This window comes from Lampris incognitus, chromosome 11 (assembly GCF_029633865.1).
Source record: "Lampris incognitus isolate fLamInc1 chromosome 11, fLamInc1.hap2, whole genome shotgun sequence".
Lineage (NCBI taxonomy): Eukaryota > Metazoa > Chordata > Actinopteri > Lampriformes > Lampridae > Lampris > Lampris incognitus.
In genome coordinates, this window is record NC_079221.1 from 50,370,757 (window position 1) to 50,390,437 (window position 19,681).

Below are 19,681 nucleotides of genomic sequence, written 5' to 3' on the forward strand. Positions count from 1 at the left end.
TGGATTTTATATTACTGATTAAACTTCCATTTATAGTTTGATATCTTTTTACATTCAGAAAAATGCAAAATTTTAGGGAGAAGAACAGTTATAGTGGGAAGGAACAGGAGACTGTGGAAGGGATAATTTGTAATAGGAAACCAGCAAAAATAGCAACTGAAATTAAAAATGTGATGTGGTACTTCGGTTACTCATTGAAACCGCACTGAATGCAGAAAACAAGCCTAATAGACAGAAGATGATGATGGCTATCATGGGGACGAGGATGGCAGCGATGTCATACAACAGACCTGCTGTGGCAACAGATGCTTTTCTCTCCTCTGATTCATCTGTCAAGTGTGTGATTGAGTAGGGTAGCTTAGCCCAATATTCAGGTGTGTGTGTGTGTGTGTGTGTGTGTGTGTGTGTGTGTGTGTGTGTGTGTGTGTGTGTGTGTGTGATTTAGTTCTAAACATCACAACACAGTATAAAACTACATGTACCTGTCACTGCTCAGTGGGCGATAAAGCCACATCCTACAGGTGGAGCAAAGCAGTTCCAAGGATGATTTTCTTTGTATTCATACAGCAGAAACACTCTGAGCTGTGTTAGCTTGTAAATTTCATGACTATTTTGATTCACACACATGAATCCTACCTTGCATCAGATATTTAGCTTTTAAGTGTGTTCTTTTGAGACTGAAAAGATAGCTTTATGGAAAAAACCTCTTAAGAAGACAGAAAAACATGTATTACCAAACTTTACTGTCAGCAGATGCCTTGTGTGCTCAAGTGTGTGCGCATCTCTTTCTTTGTGTAGGTAAATGTGTTTATTTGTACACCTATGTGTTCATATCTCAGATGTCTTGGTAGGGGAGGTGGTTACAGCCAAGGCTGTTCTCATCAGGGGAACAGATGTAAGAGGGCCTCTTGTTTTGCAGCTCCCGACGAACACAGCGCGGACATGGTTGAGCTTTCTGACGACACTCAGCATGGAACACTGCCCCGCAGACTTCACATCTGTACAAACGCACAAACACACTGGATCAGCCAACATGGCTTTTGTGTCAATGAATGTGAGAGCGGTAGAGACATTTCTAATCTGTTGCTGCCTGAACCATAGTGAAAAAGATTTCAAACTGAATTTTCACATTTTCAAAAAATGTAAATGTTTTCAAATTGTGCTCTGCTCACAAAACGCATCACAGACTAAATGACAGGTCTTGAGTAAATTCTTACCTTGAAAGGAAATATGCAGTGTTAGGCATGAATAGGAGTTATTTTCTCAGCCTGTTCTCTCAAAACAGCATCCATAAACTCTATATGCATTTAAAATAACAACTCTTGACCATTTGACAGTTGACTATAAACTTTAAATGTGTACTTAAACATTAAATCCTTTTTTTGAGCAGTAGACAGGTCTTTACATATTTTACCTCATGAATCCTACCAGTACTGGGCATAATTTCAATATTGTCCGAGATAACTTTACCAAACCACTTTCAAAGAAAACTACATTTGTGCAGCATTCTTGCTGTTGATAATTTCAACCATGTTTTACTGTCCGCTCCACCTCAATTGGTGATGTTGTACTTAAGATTTTGAGGTAGTCAGTAATCACTGGGCATCTCCATGCCACAGGGTATAGAGGCAGACCTTATCTCCCACTTCATCCAATCCACAAATTGTCATTTTTGTATGTACTACGTAGAGACAATCTGAACCATGATTAAATTAGTCTTTAAAACCAATTTCTAAATGTGAACATTTTCCTTTTTCTGCCATTAGGCTAAATTCACTCTGTCAGTTGCCGAGAACAGCCAAACAGTTCATAACTCAGTGATGACTGGATATGGGCCAATTCACACTACTAGGGCCATCAAAACCCAAAAAATCCAAACACGTGAAATATTCTCCACCCTCAAGGACAAGTCAGTCCTTTGGGCCTCTGACCTGTAAAAAGCGCAACCAAGAATTTTTCCAAGATTAGCTCAAAATTTGGGCACAACATTACTTCCATTCTGACATGATAAGTTTGGCTTATCTCTACTACTACTACTTTCGGCTGCTCCCGTTAGGGGTCGCCACAGCGGATCATCCATTTTTATTTTCATGTAGATAAGTTTGGCTTATCTACATGAAAATAAAAATAAAAAAAACTCTGCATGGTACAGACGTAACAGTCAAAGCAAGACTGGAGTATCTCCTTTTACAGTGTGGTAGTAAACACTGCACGTAAGCTTTGTCCAATGGTGGACTGGCCATCTGGAGCACTGGGAGTTTTTCCCAGTGGTTTGTGTGGGTGGTGGTGTATCGTTTGGGGGGGGGGGGGCTGAGTCAAAAGGCCAGAGCCACTTTTCATTCCCAGTCCACCCTTGGCCTTGTCCACATATGTCCTATTAACACTGATCCAATAGGTTCAGCTAAGTAGTGTGAACATTCTTTTTGATCCATTGCATTGTGTAGATATAGTCTTATCAAAGTGGGGCTATCAGTTAACCTAACATTCCGTTACATGATTCATTGAAACATCAAAAAAATCAGATGAGATGTGCGTTAGGTCTGAGACGGATATTCAATATTATCAATAATGTCGACAATAAATAAACTGTCGGCAAAAATAAACTATATTGACTAGTCCTTCAAATTTTCAAATGGCCGTTTGTTCAGTAATGGTGATGACGTGAACACATCCATTGTTTAGTGCCATTGGAATGGTGGCCGACTGACAAACAGTAACGGATTTACTGACCCCCTGTGGCCATTGGCTCTGGTGACCAACAGATGGCGTATATGCTGGATTTTCCTTAAATCTGCATTGCTAACAGACCATCGGAGTAGCCAGAAGGAGGAAGTAAATGGCGGTAGCAACTTGTAAACAAAGAGTTCATCATTATTTAGACAAAGGAAAAACATATGGGCACTTGTTTTAACAACGGAACATCTAATGTGGTTTGATACTGATGGTGTAGGTGATAATTATTACCATATAAATTATTTTATTTTTTCATTATTTGAACACTTTGCCCCAAAACATATCAACATTGGGGTGTTTTGAGGACCCCCTTGAAAACGAGATGGTACATCTCAAGGAGTTATTCCTAATACAGGATTTCCAATGAGTGTTCCCGCAAACAATTATATAAAATAACTCAACACAGTCTTGCTGGAAATTTTCATTTATCAAGACAGCCAAATCCATAAAGCCCTACCGCTGGCATGGTCATTTTCTTGGGCCTCTTTGACATTATTTTGTTAATTGACAGAGCATCACAACCAGCATCTCTGTTGTGGTTGAGCCCCCTGCTCAGCCCTCTGGTGCAACCGTGAGGTCGCGAAGCACAGCTCCATCATCTGTCTCTGAAACACCAGGCACGTCTGCGCGTGCTCATAGAACGTCGCATAGACACAATCAACAACGCACCTGTCTACAATCTACAACCACCACACCTGTGAGTGATCATCACCAAGGTACAAGACCCCAGCCAACCCATTGTGTCATCGCCAGAACGTTCCTAAGCGACAGTCGGTAACTAGCCTACCTAGTTTACTCGTGCCTTCTAGTCAAATTGTCAATCCAAGTTTTTCTTCATGTTTCCTTCGTGTCTTCTGATGCCCTATTTAATCCTGGTTTTCCCCATCTCCTCATGAACGCCTCGAGCTCTGCCCTCTCCCACGGACCCTAACTTCTCACTTGGAACTACCAGCTTTTGGATTTGGACCTCTGAAGGACTCACTCTCTCTCACGGATTACGGACCCTGGAAAACCACGCTTGGACTTCCCTCTTGGATCACGGACACCTTTGCCTGCATGCACATTTCATGCATTGGACACGCCATTTACATACCGCACCACATGTAAAGTAAATACTTACACATAGCCTCGACACACAACCCGCTGGTCATCACACACAGTTTAGATGCACATCCCACAAACAAGACGAACAATGCACCATACACTTAACACTTTATTCTTGTGCTTTTCCTTGTTTAATTTTGTTATCAAATCCGCCCAGAGCAAAGTGCAGGGCAGTGGCAATGGCATCCTCAGTAGACCTTTTGGGACGGTAGGCGAACTGATGTGGGTTGAATGTGGGTGGGGGATAATGTTTTTGAGGTGAGCCAGAACCAGTCTCTCAAAGCACTTCATGGCAATGGGGGTGAGTGTAATGGGTCAGTAGTCATTCAGACATGTGGATGTTGGTTTCTTGAAGACAGGAATGATAGAGGTGGTCTTAAAGCATGCTGGGACTATGGATTGGGACAGTGAGAGGTTAAATATAGTTGTGAAGACCTCAGCCAGCTGGTCAGCACATTCCCGGAGGACCCGACCCGGTATGCCGTCCGGTCCTTCCGTGTGTTCACTCTGCACAGTGATTCTCTGACCTCTGCGATCAATAGAGTGAGCACCTGGTTTTCTGGGTGGCTGGGCATTTTTGTGGCTGGGTCAGTATTGTCCTTGTCGAAGCGGGCATAGAAATGATTTAGCTCGTCTGGCAGGGAGGCATCATGGACAGTGGGACCACTATTGGAGCTTTAGACCACTATTGGAGTTTCATGCTGCCTCCATGGCGTTCCTTGGGCACATCGTGGAGATGAGGCAGACCCATGCGGACCCAAGGAAAATCAAGGCGGTGGAGATGTGGCCCAGGCTCAACGATCGTCAGCAGCTACAACACTTCCTGGGGTTTTCCAACTTTTAAAGTCGGTTCATCAGGGGCTTCAGCCTAGTGGCCACTCCTCTCACTGCCCTCACCTCCACCCTCCGCTGCTTCTCCTGGACCCCGGAGGTGGAGACCGCCTTCCAGGCCCTGAAGAGCCTGTTCATGGTGGCTCCAGTGCTCATTCACCCAGATCCATCTCGGCAGTTCATTGTGGAGGTGGACGCATTGGAGCCATCCTCTCCCAGCGATCGGAGGAAGACCAGAAGATCCACCCATACACCTTCCTGTCTCGATGCTTCACCCCCACAGAACGCAACTATGAAATAGGGAATCATGAGTTATTGACTGTCTTCGCGGCTTTGGAGGAATGGAGACACTGGCTAGAGGGGGCTCAACAGCTGTTCCTTGTTTGGTCTGATCACAAGAATCTGATCTACGTCAGGACGGCAAAAAGGTTGAATTTCCGCCAAGTCCGCTGGGACCTCTTCTTCAGCTGGTTCAATTTCCCCCTCACCCACCACCCGGGTTCCCGCAACACCAAGGCTGACATGCTCCCCCATTTGTTCATGGGGGAAGCCCAGGGCACTCCTGATACCATCCTTCCTCTGGCCTGGGTGGTGGGTGTCGTCACCTGGGCTACTGACTCCATGATAAGAATGGCCTAGCGGGCCCAAGCCGGGCAACGGACCCCTGCACCGCCTCTTCGTGACCACCTCGGTGCATTCCCAGGTGCTCGAGTGGGGCCACTCCACTCGCTTCGCCTGTCACCCTGGCACTCACAGGACATTGTCCTTCATCTGCCAGCGCTTTTGGTGGCCCTCCATGGAGGTGGACACGAAGGAGTTTGTTGATGCCTGTACCACCTGCGCTCGCAGTAAGACCACGCATCGGCCCCCGGCGGATCTCCTACATTCCCTCCCAGTTCCAAGTCGTCCCTGGTCCCACATCACCCTGGACTCCCCGTGTCCCAAGGTAACACCGTCGTTTTGACCATTGTCGACTCGTTTTCCAAAGCTGTTCACTTTGTGGCTCTCCCCAAACTCCCATCCTCAGTTGAGACAGCGGACCTCCTGGTCACCCATGCTGTCCGCCTACATGACATCCCCAAGGAGATTCTTTCTGACCGTGGTCCGCGGTTCACTTCCTGGGTGTGGCAGGCCTTCTGTAAGGGGATTGGGGCCACGGTCAGCCTCTCCTCCAGGTACCACTCCCAAAACCAACGGGCAGGCGGAGTGGGCGAACCAGTGCCTCAAGGCGGCCCTGCGTTGTGTGACCACCAGCAACCCCGGCTTGTGGAGCAAACATCTGCCATGGGTGAAGTACGCCCTCAACTCCATGACAGCACAGCCACGGGTATGTGTCCTTTCGAGTGCTCGCTTGGTTACCAACCCCCTATGTTTCCCCGTCTGGAGTTGAAGACTGCGGTCCTGTCCACCAGTGCTGATCTCCGCCTGTGTCGCTGCGTCTGGAAGGCTGCCCGTACTGCTCTGGATAGATCTGTGGAGCGGTCCCAGCGCAGCGCCAACTGGCGTCGGGTCCAGCCTCTGCCTACCATCCGGGACAGCGAGTCTGGCTGCTGGCCAGGGACCTGCTCCTCCAAACGCCCTCCTGTAAGGTCACACCCCGCTATGTAGGGCCTTACCCTATCAAATGCATTATCAACCCCTCTGTGGTACGTCTCACTCTGCCACCATTTCTGAATGTCCATCCGGTGTTCCATGTCTCGACACTCAAGCCTGTCTCCTCCAGTTCCCTGTCTCCCTCTGTCGCAGCTCCTCCACCTCCCCGTGTTCTGAAGGGCGGTGACCCAGTCTGGTTGGTCAAGTAGGTACTTGCAGTCCGTCGTAGGGGGTGGGGTTTCCAGTATCTAGTTGACTGGGAGGATTATGGCCCTGAGGACTGGAGCTGGGTTCCCACTTCCTACCTGGCCAATCCTACCCTGCTGGACGACTTCTATCACGCCCACCCTGATAGTCCTGGGCAGTCGCCCGGTGTCTCCCGTCGGGAGGGGGGTACTGTTGTGGTTCAGCCCCCTGCTCGGCCCTCTGGCTCCACCGTGAGGTCACGAAGCACATCTCCATCATTTGTCTCTGAAACACCAGGCACGTCTGCATGCGCTCATAGAGCGTCGTATAGTCACAATCAACAACCCACCTGTCTACAATCTACAACCACCACACCTGCGAGTGATCAGCTCATCACCAAGCTACAAGAGCCCAGCCAACCCACTGTGTCGTCACCAGAATGTGCCTAAGCGACAGTCAGTAACTAGCCTACTGAGTTTAGTCATGCCTTCTAGTCAAATTGTCAACCCACATTTTCCTTCGTGTTTCCTTTGTGTCTTCTGATGCCCTGTTTAATTCTGTTTTCCCTGTGTCCTCAAGGGGAGAGGGCAGAGCTCTGCCCTCTCCCACGGACCCTAACCTCTCACTTGGAACTCCAAGCTTTTGGATTTGGACCTCTAAAGGACTCACTCTCTCTCACGGACTATGGACCCTGGAAAACCACACTCGGACTTCTCTTGGACTTCTCTCTTGGATCACGGACACCTTTGCTCGCACATTTCATACATTGGACATGCCATTTACATACTGCATCACATGTAGAGTAAATATTTACATATAGCCTAGACACACAACCAGCTGGTCATTGCACAGTTTAGAAGCACATCCCACAAACAAGATGAACAACGCACCATACACTAAACACTTTATTCTTGTGTTTTTCCTTGTTTAATTTTGTCAATAAATCCACCATCCCGGCGGCTAAAGATTCCGCTCCCTCTGGACTGCCTCTTTTGGTTCTGCTCCGGCCGTTGCCATAACAATCTCAATCTAAAAGCAGATTAATCCTTGTAATAATCGCCAGAGTAAGTCGATTTTCAAAATAATCATTTGATTGCAGCCCTAGAGTTTGTAAGTGTCCTGTGCACCTTTTTGTGAAAATGATTATATATACTCAGGATCATTTATCATGCTGTGCAGTGTTTAATATAATACACACATGTAATACACAGCTCATCCCATCTGTCAAAAATGGTTCTATTGGAGTCACTTTGGGCCTGTACCTCTTGGTGGCGCTCTCCTGAAAGGGGTAGATGACCTGTCCATTTCTGCAGAGCTCACAGAAGAAGCCTTTCTCTCGACACAAGCTACAGCTGAAAACATGTGAGCTGGCAAACTTGATCACTTTGGACAGGAAAGGAGCAAGCTTCCCATCAATAACCTAAAGGGAGGAAGAGTTGGTGGATAGATTTAAGGTAGGTGACGAACAACAAAGAAGAAGAGGGAGGAGGCAGGGAGAGGAAGGTAAGAGGGATGGTTAGAGGCAGAGACAAAACACAAAGACAGGGTGACACAGTGGAAATTAGAGGAAGAACATACAAAGAGTGAAGAGGAAGAGGAAGTGATGGGATTTGGTTAGAAAAAACAGTGAGGAAGGGGAGAGATAGAGGGAAATATTAGTTTTAGGAAAACTAGTGAAGATAATTTGGCAACTGCAAGATTTAAATACAAGAGGCATGTTGATGTATGGAGGAAACATTCTCAGCAGTGCCACTATGTTTACAGGATAGGTTAAAATATTTTATCAAAAACAATCATTAAACAATTAATAAAACAGGACATTTGGTTGAAGACCCTAAAGGCTGATACTGCTAAAGAGCTAAATGATGGGGCATGCATCTGTGTTTTTTCAAATTTCAAGTGGTACACAGTTTTGATTTGGCTGCAACATTTCACTGTCACTCTGCCATGTGCTACTGTATGAGTAGCATTAACCAGGCTGAATGCAGGTGTGGATGGGTGACAAACAAATGTACACACGCACGCACGCACACATAAATTAATCAATCAATCAATCAATCAGATTTTATCTGTATAGCACTTTTCATACAAACAAATGTAACACAAAGTGCTTCACACAAGAAAATAATAGCCCCCCCCCCCAAAAAAAGAAGTACAGGCCAATTTTACAAAAGTACAGACAAGTTTAAAACTGAGTTAGTAAAATAAATAAAAGTGCCATGACCACTGATTAATTAAAAGTAACAACTATGATATTAGCAAAATATATAAAACGCACACAATGAATTAAGCTGTAAGCTGTTTTAAAATAAGGTTTTTAACCTGCTTTTAAATGTGTCCCATGTTGGGGCCTCTCTCAGGTCCTCAGGCAGGGCGTTCCATCTACTTAGGGCGTAAATAGAAAATGCAGCTTCCCCAGCTCTAGATCTAGCACAAGGGATGGTTAAACGGCCACTGCCATTGGACCTGAGAGTTCTTGCTTGTTTGTAAGGATGACACATAATCATTATCATCATCATCACACCCACACACACACACACACACACACACACACACACACCATTATCATCACACACACACACACACACACCATTATCTTCATCATCACACACACACACACACACACACACACATATTAAGCATCAACTAAATTGGGATCAATTATGTATAGGCTTATCATTGTATGCACCACATTTTGAGAGCAAACGAACTAGTTCCCCATCTGGGGATACATCTTGAGATATATATATATATATATATATATATATATATATATATATATATATATATATATATATATATATATATATATATATATATACACAGTGGTGCTTGAAAGTTTGTGAACCTTTTAGAATGTTCTATATTTCTGCATAAATATGACCTAAAACATCATCAGATAAGTCCTAAAATTAAACAAAAAGAACCCAAGTAAACAAATGAGACAAAAATGTTATACTTGGTGATTCATTTATTGAGGAAAATGATGCAATATTACATATCTGTGAGTGGCAAAAGTATGTGAACCTTTGCTTTCAGTATCTGGTGTGACCCGCTTGTGCAGCAATAACTGCAACTAAACGTTTCTGGTAACTGTTGATCAGTCCTGCACATTGGCTTGGAGGAATTTTAGCCCATTCCTCTGTACAGAACAACTTCAACTCTGGGATGCTAGTGGATTTCCTCACATGAACTGCTCGCTTTAGGTCCTTCCACAACATTTCGGTTTGATTAAGGTCGGGACTTTGACTTGGCCATTCCAAAACATTAACTTTACTCTACTATTATTTGGTAGAACGACTTGTGTGCTTAGGGTTGTTGTCTTGCTGCATGACACATGTTCTCTTGAGATTCAGTTCACGGACAGATGTCTTGACATTTTCCTGAAGAATTCGCTGTTATAATTCAGAATTCATCGTTCCATCAATGATGGCAAGCCGTCCTGGCCCAGATGCAGCAAAACAGGCCCAAACCATGATACTACCACCACCATGTTTCACAGATGGGATAAGGTTCTTATGCTGGAATGCAGTGTTTTCCTTTCTCCAAACATAATAGGCTAGCAGCAAGTCCTCAAAAAGGGCTTTAGTTTTCGAGACACCCCTACCCGAGTTAGAACAAAACACAACCGTGTTTTTTCATATCCCATATGTGTCCCATTAATGAAATGGATGGTTGTGGAACTTTATTTTTGTGAGAAATACGTTTTTTGGGCTATTCTTTAGACCTACCCTAATATCTGAAAAAGAGCCAAATTAGGCCAGTCCGGATAGGGGTGAAGTGACAAAAAAAGCCCATAATTTCATAATGCTCACTCAGAATTTCCTCAGATTTGCTGTGGTATGAAGTAGGTATCTGCCCACCATAACCAGAGAGCAATTTTTTTTAATTTATACATAAATAAATACTGATATAAGCTCATATAAACATAGTTTTAACTTAGGCGGAAATTGCATGTTTGTGGATAGGACAAGAGCACTCCTTAACCTTTCTCTTATTCATTGGGAAAACATAGATTTCCATGGGATATACTGTTACTGGTTGGCCTCGGGTGCTATTGAACTAAAACCAAATGGTTGTGTGGGTATATATTATGTTTTTTATTGCAAACAAGGTGAATTAAGACCTACTACTTCTCTGGAACCAAACAAATTAGATGATTACAAAATGCTCATATTTGGAGAGGGAAAGGCCAGGTGCTGTAGGCTACACCAAACAGTCAGAATGTGAGCAACCCAATAAAGCTTAACTAAATTACAAACATAAAGATCTAAGGTGTAGGTAGAATAACTTTTATTGAAATAATCCATTTAAATCAGAACCAAGAACAAGAACATACCATACAAAAATAGAACAGATAAAATAAAGTGTGTGTGTGTGTGTGTGTGTGTGTGAGTGTGAGTGAGTGTGAATGAGTGTGGAGCAAATGCTACTTCTCCAGCCTGATGTAGCCCCTAAAGTATCTCCTCAGTGCCTCAGTCCAGCGGCCCCTAGGCTGACGTCCACTCCCCTTGTGCCCGGGTGGCCTTCTTCCCCTCACTCCTTGATGGTCTCCTTTTGAAGCTTCCATGTTTCCGTGTGTCTTTGCCTGGTCCTTTTCGCTCCATGCATTTTTTGATCCCCAGCTTTCTCCAGTATTTTAGTCCCTCTGGTTCCTCTGTGCTTCTGTTCCTTGTTCCGCAATGTTCCAGTCTTCCTGTGTGTGTAAGTCTGGTTTGTCTTATTGACAAGTCTTTGTTTGTTTCCCTTTGTTTGTTGGTTGTCCATTTGTCCTCTCCCCTAGTACAGTATTCCCCATTGTGTTAGTTTGTTCCTTCATTGGTGTTCGGTATATTCGATTTCCTCCCCCCTGGATACTAGAAGCCTTTTTGTTCATTGTTTTGTTCTTTGTATTCTCCCCATGCCATCTAGTGTATGATTGTTCAGTTAAGTTAGTTTCTTATGTTCAGCTGTTCCCCTTGTCTCTCTGTGTGTGTCTTTGTGACTCCTTGTTATAAACCCGAGTTTCATGACTGGGTGAAGTGTGCTTTAGATATTGAATTGTCAAATATCAGGTTCTTCAGACACATCTGGGGATACATTTTGACATTCTGCACAGCAAGTATAGAACTCTGTACAGGGAAGGCCAACAGAGAGGCACTGGCAGTTCCCAGTCTGTCCACAATTTGCATCAGTGCAATATAAGTGTGTAATGTCTCTAACCTCTGTCGGTGCCGGGGGTTTCTTAAAGAGGACGGGTTTAAGGGCTCCATCGCTTGACAGTCCATCCTCTGCCGATTGGACTCCATAGGATAGGTTTGGGGAGGTGACTGTGGCACCATATTGCGGTCTGGAACATCGCTGTCTGTACATGTTGTTCGAATGCATCCTCTGTTGGTGGGAGATTTCCAGAGGCTGCATCTGTTGTCGACGCAATGATGTAGCGAAGTTCATCCAGGTTAGTGCACATTCTTCCATTTTCTTTTTTCTTTTTCCCATACAGCAGAAGCACATACTCTCTTGCTACTGGCAAAGACTCCTCCAAGCATCCAGAGAGTCCAAAATGAGCCATGTCTTTGAGCTCACTGAGATGTGTCTTGAGTTTGTTGAATGCTGTTGTCTTGCCTATTCTATACAAACTGCTTGTTGTGTCACAGCCAGTGAGCACATGACATGCTGGAAGACAGCTGGACATGTCTTTTCCGAGTTTGTCTGCTATGGTGTTGATGGGGACATACCTCTCTCTCATTCCATGCCCTGCACGCATGTAGACTTGAGATGATCCAAACACGCCTTTGCTTGCATAATACACCAGCAGTACTTCTACATCTGTGTCATCACACCTCACAATGATGGAAGAATATGAATCGGCAAGATGTATGGCATGTAAAACCATTCTCGTATCGGCCTCCTCCTGATCACTGTAGTTGACATGAGAGTGCTGACTCCTGCTCTGCTTATGCTCCTCACCTCCTCTCCTTTCTCAAATCCACCTGCCAGGATGATGGAGCCATCTGATTGGATCCTCCGTGGGCCTGTAGAGATTATGTAACTGCTCACAAAGATACACAGTGCCGTCTTGTTTCCACTGCTCCTCAGGTACCTTCTGTAGTTTGGAACATTTGCGTTACCTGTGATCACATGTGTGGGCCCATCAGTTGCTCCTCTCCTTTGTCTCTCCAGGATCTTTATTGACTGTGGGTTGTCATATCTGTCCAAGACTATGACGACACATTTTATCTCTTGCGTTTTTAGAAGAGACAAGATCTTCTTGAGGATACATTCAGCAAGGTCACTAAAAGTCAGGAAAGCTGAATCAGGAAGACTTTGGAGCAGAGCCATGCCATCAATGATATAGGCCGATTTTGCTGTGAGCTCAGGCAGCTCTTGCATCACCTCCACTACAGACTCCAGTTTCTTTGCTAGGTCAGCTTTTGTGGTTTTCCTCATCTCTCCATCATCATAGAAGAGAGAGAGGGTGGAACGGCAGCCAACTCATGAGACATTACATTTTCCAATGACACGTCTCTTTTTGTCTTGTCTGGTTTGAGGACTTGTGGTAGAACTGCTGGTGGTTCAGGTCGCCTAGGTGGCTTGACATACCTGAAATTAGGGATGGGCAAATGATCAAATTTCCTTGATCGATCATGGTGAAAATTAACGATCAACTATCGATTAATTGTTAATTACTTTTAATGAAAAAAATGCCTATGGCAGAAATACCAAAGAAAGCGTGTTTTTCCTCAATTAAATCTTTATTCATCAAAGGAGTTAACTTATAGTTAACGTATAGTACAACCACAATGCTTTAAAACAAGGTAGTTAAAGTTCAACTGTTTAATTGTAAAAAATCGGCATATCACATTCTGTCACGACGCATAAAAAAGGCAGCCACGAGCCCGGCCGAGTCAAATCTCTTCACAAATTAAAGAGTCAATGCTGCTGCGCTCTTAAACACTATTGAGCCTCTTTGAGAAACAATTCCCCACAATATAAATTATATGTAGGTGTAGCACTGTAGATGTTGACAGTTGACTAGGACCAGTTCTAGGTTCGTAGGAGCAGTTTATAACTAGCATCAAATGATTGCAGACCACAGACCAGCGAATAAAGTTTGAACTGCTGGCTTGTTTTTTATATAAAGAATTGCAATCATAGACAGAGAAACATACACAATTACACAATAACACAGTGAGAATGGATAAATTCCTTGAAACCTCTTGTTTTATGATTTAACCCTTATTAAACCACTATTTTGAGTTTCAGATAATTTAGATAGATATTTTAGTTCTAATTTAGGATCCTTTTAATTCTAATTTGAAGTTATCTCTTGTTTGAGTTGACAAATTGTTAATTTGTTTTATGTTCTATTTTTTCCATTAGGCCTTTAAGTTTCAGTTCTAATTTCCATTAACCTAAGTTACTTAACCATTAAATCAGAATGCCAAAAGTAACACACAATTGCATTACCCCATGAACAGTATGAATGAGTAATAAACTCAGCCGATACTGCAATTAACAATACAATATCAGATCAAAAATCAAATCAATAATCAATGTAGGCTATAATCTGTCCTTTTTGGAAAGTCCTTGTTGCTCCAATGAGTCCAACTGCGTTTTGCAGTAACACACTGAAAATGTCAGTCCTACCACAATCCAGGTGCTCGAATCTGTAGGCTACTGTCCTGAGAATGAGCCGTCTGAAGCCGCAGACAGACCACATGGATTCAGCAGGGCTCCTATAGGTGGCTCGCCATCTTGTTTCCAGCTTGGGGTAAGAAACACCAAGCGCGATCTTCACAATCCAAGAAAAAAATTGGCCTGCATTATAACAGGCACATCATACATGCAAAGACATTAGTTTACATATCTCTCAATAAAATAATCAAAAGAAAACAACAGAAGTACCGATTGACATAATCAATCTACCCACTGCTAAAACGTGACGCAGTTTAATTTCTGTGCCAATACACCATGCCGCTGCGGCCCAACTGGAAGTAGCCAGCCCATCAAGTCGGTTTGCACAAAAGAAAAATACATTCTGAATTCGGTTCACAAAAGAAAAACGTAGCTCCTCAATAATCTTTACCCAAATTATGATCTACAACATAACTGAGCTACTTATAGCTTTAACTAGCCTATGCACACAGACATTGAAAACAGAAAAGTTTGGCTAGTTAGCAATTGACTCACCAAGTCCAGGACGATACCCGGACACAATACTGTAGCGAATTCGGGGGACAACGCAACCACAGGAACTGCCGCGGCCGGGAAGCGAATCTGTATCGGGATTCTGCGGGATTCGTTACGGGGTGTATTGCACCACAAGGCGACATCACTAACCGCTCGGCTAAAGGGTCAGACCCGTTAGCTAGGGGCTAACGTGTCTTATTAGTAGTTTACAGTCGTCACCCTCCCCGGAAGCGCGCCCTCGTGCTTTGTTATTCCCGCGCTCCGAAGAGACTTCTGAGGATCTGCACACTTCCGGATCGCACTTCTGACACCAATGTCGACTGAAGGGTCGGACTCTTTAGTCGAGCGGTTAGCGATGTCTCCTGCGGTGCGGGCGATACGGGTTCGCTTCCCGGCCGCGGCAGTTCCTGTTGTTTGCGCGTTCCCCCGAATTCGCTACAATACAAAACCCAGGGCCTGGAGAATGACCAGACCAACAAAATACTCAACTTGGATAACGGAAGAAACAACTGTAGCTCACTGCTATTTCAAAGCAGAATCTTTTATCTCTCGTTCTAGTGGCTTCTTTCAAGCGTTTGCCTGGCGTTCTGAAACCTAGCTGGTTCTGGGACGTCCTCCCTCTCTAGCAAGGCAGCTGATTGGCTAATCAGCACTGCACGCGCTGCGTTCAAGAAATAGCAATCTGAACCAACAATGTGAATTTATTGGTACCATGAATTACTTATCTACGGTTTACTATTTATTTGCAAAATTAATAATTAGGATTCAACTGTAATTATATGTAGGTTATTTGAACCTGGGTTATCTTGACCTGGGTTACACCGGCTATGTATAAAATATGGAAATTAAAAAATAAAATAAAAACATTAGGCCTACTTAGCGCTGACAGTTTTTCACAAAATGTAACTTTGAACGACTCCGATAGGCCTCCAGCCGAGAGAGATAAAATAAAATAAATAACAGTTACTCACATAAAGGATAACTGTCCACAGTCCACTCTTAACAAATTCCAAGTAATTCCAGACTACTGGTTTTTGTTCAGGAAGATGAGCATGTTGACATGCTCAGGGGTGAGACGCGAACGCAGCCTAGTGACCGTCAGTCCAGCCGCTGAAAACACTCGCTCCGAAGGGACCGAAGTTGCGGGGATGCAGAGGTATTTTCGCGCTAACTTCAGCCAGCCTGGGGAACCTCCCTCTATTCACTTTCCACCAGTCTGTGGGGTTGCAATTCAGGGGTGGGGGAGTCTCCCTCAGAAAGTTCTGAACTTCTACTTCGATGCCAATGTTGCGTGGAGTGGAGCACTGCTCCCCGAAAAGTAGTGCCATGGCAGACGCCAGCGCGGCTGCGGCTCCGGTGGCTGCGCTAGCCACACTTCGCTTTTCGCGCTTCATGTTGAAGGCTATTTTTCCAATATGGTAGCCGGTTGGTACTAGCTCAGTTTTCGGTCTCCAGATATAAAAATTGCAACCCCACCTGGTTAAGAGGTGTCAGTACTGCCAGGCAGTGAAATTCATTCTTTCAACATTGCTGCCACGGAGTGAGATTCATTAATTCAACCTCTATGTGATATGGACGTTGATCGATAAAAAATCCACGTGATTGACCAATTTCCTAAAGATCAATTATTGATTATCGATTAATCATGCCCATCCCTAATCCAAATCAAAGCTGTTCAGAGCCGTGAGAGATCTCTTGGGAACTCTCAGGATGGGGTTATGTACTGCAGTAACATTGCCTCTCCTATATACAACCATTGCCATAGCATGTGTTGTATTCTTGCCATCCAGCGTCTCTTCATTCTGGTCGAAGTTGTCAATGGCTGCATTCATTATCCCATGTTCCGATGTCCTTGTCAGTCCATTAAGTATGTAAATACCTTTGCTTCGTTGTAACTGATCTGCTGCTACAGATGTGAGGAACTGACGCACTTCATCATTGCGTTGTAACTGATCTGCTGCTACAGATGTGAGGAACTGACGCACTTCATCATTGCGTGAAGTTTGTCGATAAGGGCCTACTGCCAAACTCATGATGGATCATTATGCCAAGTCCCAGTGTGATAGGAGTACGGCTGCTGCAGCGCTGTCCAATCAGGTCATGGCAAAAGGTTAGAACACTTAGATTATTCTTCAGAGATGGGTCCTCATTACAGGTCTGCACTTTTCTAAATGCCCTAGAGCTAACACACCAATTCACAAAATCATATAGAATGTTTGGAACATATTTACTGCACTGGGGAAGGGAAAGCTGATCACTGCTTATGTAGAATTGAGGCTCATGCTCAACTTCTTCCATGGTTTTCCTTAGTATACCTGCAGCTTGGTGTGGGATTTGAGTATCAGTTAGTGCCTCTGTTCTCTGAGGAGGCATTGTTTCCCTACCTCCCACTAGTTTTTCTTTGAGGACTGATGCTTCTTTCATAGCATAACCAACAGTAATGCCGCTGGAACAAATGAGATCTGACTTTCCAGGACGTTCAATGAAAATTAGCCCGTCTCCATAATTTCGGACCAACTTTTCTTTTAGTTTCCATGACATTACTGAGTTTTCCACTTTACTGAGTTTTCTCCCATAGCTCTCAGTTACAGCACTCAGTGTTGTGACAGTCATATTATCTGAAAAAACCGTCTCATCTAACTCTTCAGTTAGCTCAATGAAAGCTCTTTGATGTTCAGTGAACTTCTTTTCTGACAGATGCTTGTTTCTGGCTGCTGAAATATTATTTGCTGAAATGTAGTGTCCGAGGCAGCTTCTGTGGTGCTTAGCATCATAAGCAAATAGATCTTGATGTGTCAGCATGCGAAGATGTATTTTTTTCATCAAGCCTCTCTGAGGCAGCACTAACGACCTTTAACCTTGTGCTTTCACCTGTTCCAGTACTTATTGAGGTCAATGGCCCTTTTTTTATAGTGGGCTTTCTCGTCACAAATGAAACACTGATTGCGGATGTCAAATTCGGTGTCTCTGCTCAGTCTTGTTTTTTTGATTAGGGACTGATCCTTCTTTGGGTCTTCCACAGTCACGGTGGAAGTAGTGCAATAGGCCAGGTTGGTTGTGCTGGAGCAATTAGCTCTGCATGACTTGTGGTATGACACTTTCACTTTGAGGGAGAGTAGGTCACCTGAGTGGGGAGAGTCTCTTGTGAACCTCGTCATTTCGTTCCTGGGCAATTTTCAATATTGTTTTTAGTCCTTCCAATTTGGGGTTCTTAATATATGGATTTTTTTTTTATCATCTCGCAGAGCTTCTCCACATATCAGGCATAGCTTTTCATTTAGTGTAAGTGTTTGGTTTGTTGACTGTGCTGGCTCTGTTGGTTCCATTAGTGAACAGCTGGACTCAGACACAGCTGGTGAATACGGAAAACACAATTCACATATTTGCCACATAGACACGAACACACACGTACACGTACACACACGTACACACACACACACACACACACACACACACACACACACACACACACACACACACACACACACACACACACACTGTCAAGAGTTAGCTTTGTGCATAACTGCCATTAGCACTGTGCAGTGGTATGCTAGCTAGCTAAAGGAATAGTAAGCTGGCTAAGCTAGCTAAAATAATAATTCTTTCAACACAAAACATGTTACACTCAATTTAAGAATATATAAAAATGAATTAGACATTTGTGTTACCTGATCTGTCATTAGACTGGTGGTGATTGTTTCTTCTTCCTTTTTTATTTCTGCCACATAACATTGACAATCCTCTGGATGAGGCAGTTTAAAAATGGCAGTTGGAATTTAACAAACAAGGGAAAAAACAAGGAGGCACACCAAAGAGCAATCAACCCATGTTTGAGAGTGTGAATGGAATGTGGTGCTGTATTTTGTTCATTACCCTATTGACTTCAAAGAGTGTATGGATTGCATATCCCAAATGAACACTAAACAATGAATATATCTCTTTCAGGAAGGGATAGCTTATGGTAAATGAAAATTATATTGACTTCCAAAACCTTTTGATTTTGTTCAAATTAAAAGGTTTTGTGTTATTCAACATGAAAAATAATTTACTTATGCTTTCCGCCTATTCATCACTGTGTTTAGAGGTCAACAGTACATAATTAAAACAAATTATCAACATAAATTCAGGTAATCCATGTGCACAAGATACCTGACTACTCTCACACAAAACTATAGGTGGATCGGAGCTTCCTTTGGAAAACTAAACTGCGCATTGTAACCCTTGCACCCCCAGAAAGATCTTTATTGGCTCTATGGGGTGCATCACTTCTTCAGTTGATTTCACTAATTTCCCACAAAAATAAAGTTCCACAACAGTGCATTTCTTGAATGGGAGACCCTGAAGATAAAAAGAAAACATTGTTGTGTTTTGTCCTAACTTGGGTAGGGGCACAGTATATCATAGTCTGAGGGCCCCTCCTGCTAGACTAACAATTTCCGCCTACACTAAAGTCATGTTTGCAGGACAATATTCTAGTATTTCTTTGGAAAAATTACATTTTAACTCTTTGGTGTTGTTGGACGGATACTTGGGTCAAACCACAGCAAATTTGATGCAAAATTGAGTGAGCATGGAATTATGGGCTTTTTGTCACCTCACCCCTATCCGGACTGGCCTAATTTGGCTCTTTTTCAGATATTAGGGTAGGTCTAAAGAATAGCCCAAAAAACGTATTTCCCACAAAAATAAAGTTCCACAACAATCCATTTCATTAATGGGACACATATGGGATATGAAAAAACACGGTTGTGTTTTGTTCTAACTCGGGTAGGGGTACCTCAAAATCTGAGGGCCCCTCCTGCTAGACTATAACGCTTCTCATTTAAACCAAAAAGTTCTATTTAGGTCTCATCCGTCCACAAAACATTTTTTCCAATAGCCTTCTGGCTTGTCCACGTGATCTTTAGAAAACTGCAGATGGGCAGCAATGTTCTTTTTGGAGAGCAGTGGCTTTCTCCTTGCAGTCTTGTCATGCACAATATTGTTGTTCAGTGTTCTCCTGATGGTGGCCTCATGAACATTAACATTAGCCAATGTGAGAGAGGCCTTTAGTTGCTTAGAA

At 43.6% G+C, this 19,681-nt stretch overlaps 1 protein-coding gene across 1 annotated transcript in view; it reads right to left on the bottom strand.

The window, feature by feature from the left end:
• Positions 1-711: 711 nt before the first annotated feature.
• Positions 712-19,681, bottom strand: part of plekhm3 (pleckstrin homology domain containing, family M, member 3) — a 135,872-nt gene continuing 116,902 nt past the window's right edge. Inside the window, exons 6-7 of the mRNA XM_056289979.1 lie at positions 7,710-7,867; positions 712-998 (exon numbers count right to left, since the gene is read on the bottom strand). Of these exons, the coding sequence (XP_056145954.1) occupies positions 836-998; positions 7,710-7,867 (321 nt within the window). The 3' untranslated portion in view covers positions 712-835. The remainder of the gene's footprint in view (positions 999-7,709; positions 7,868-19,681) is intronic.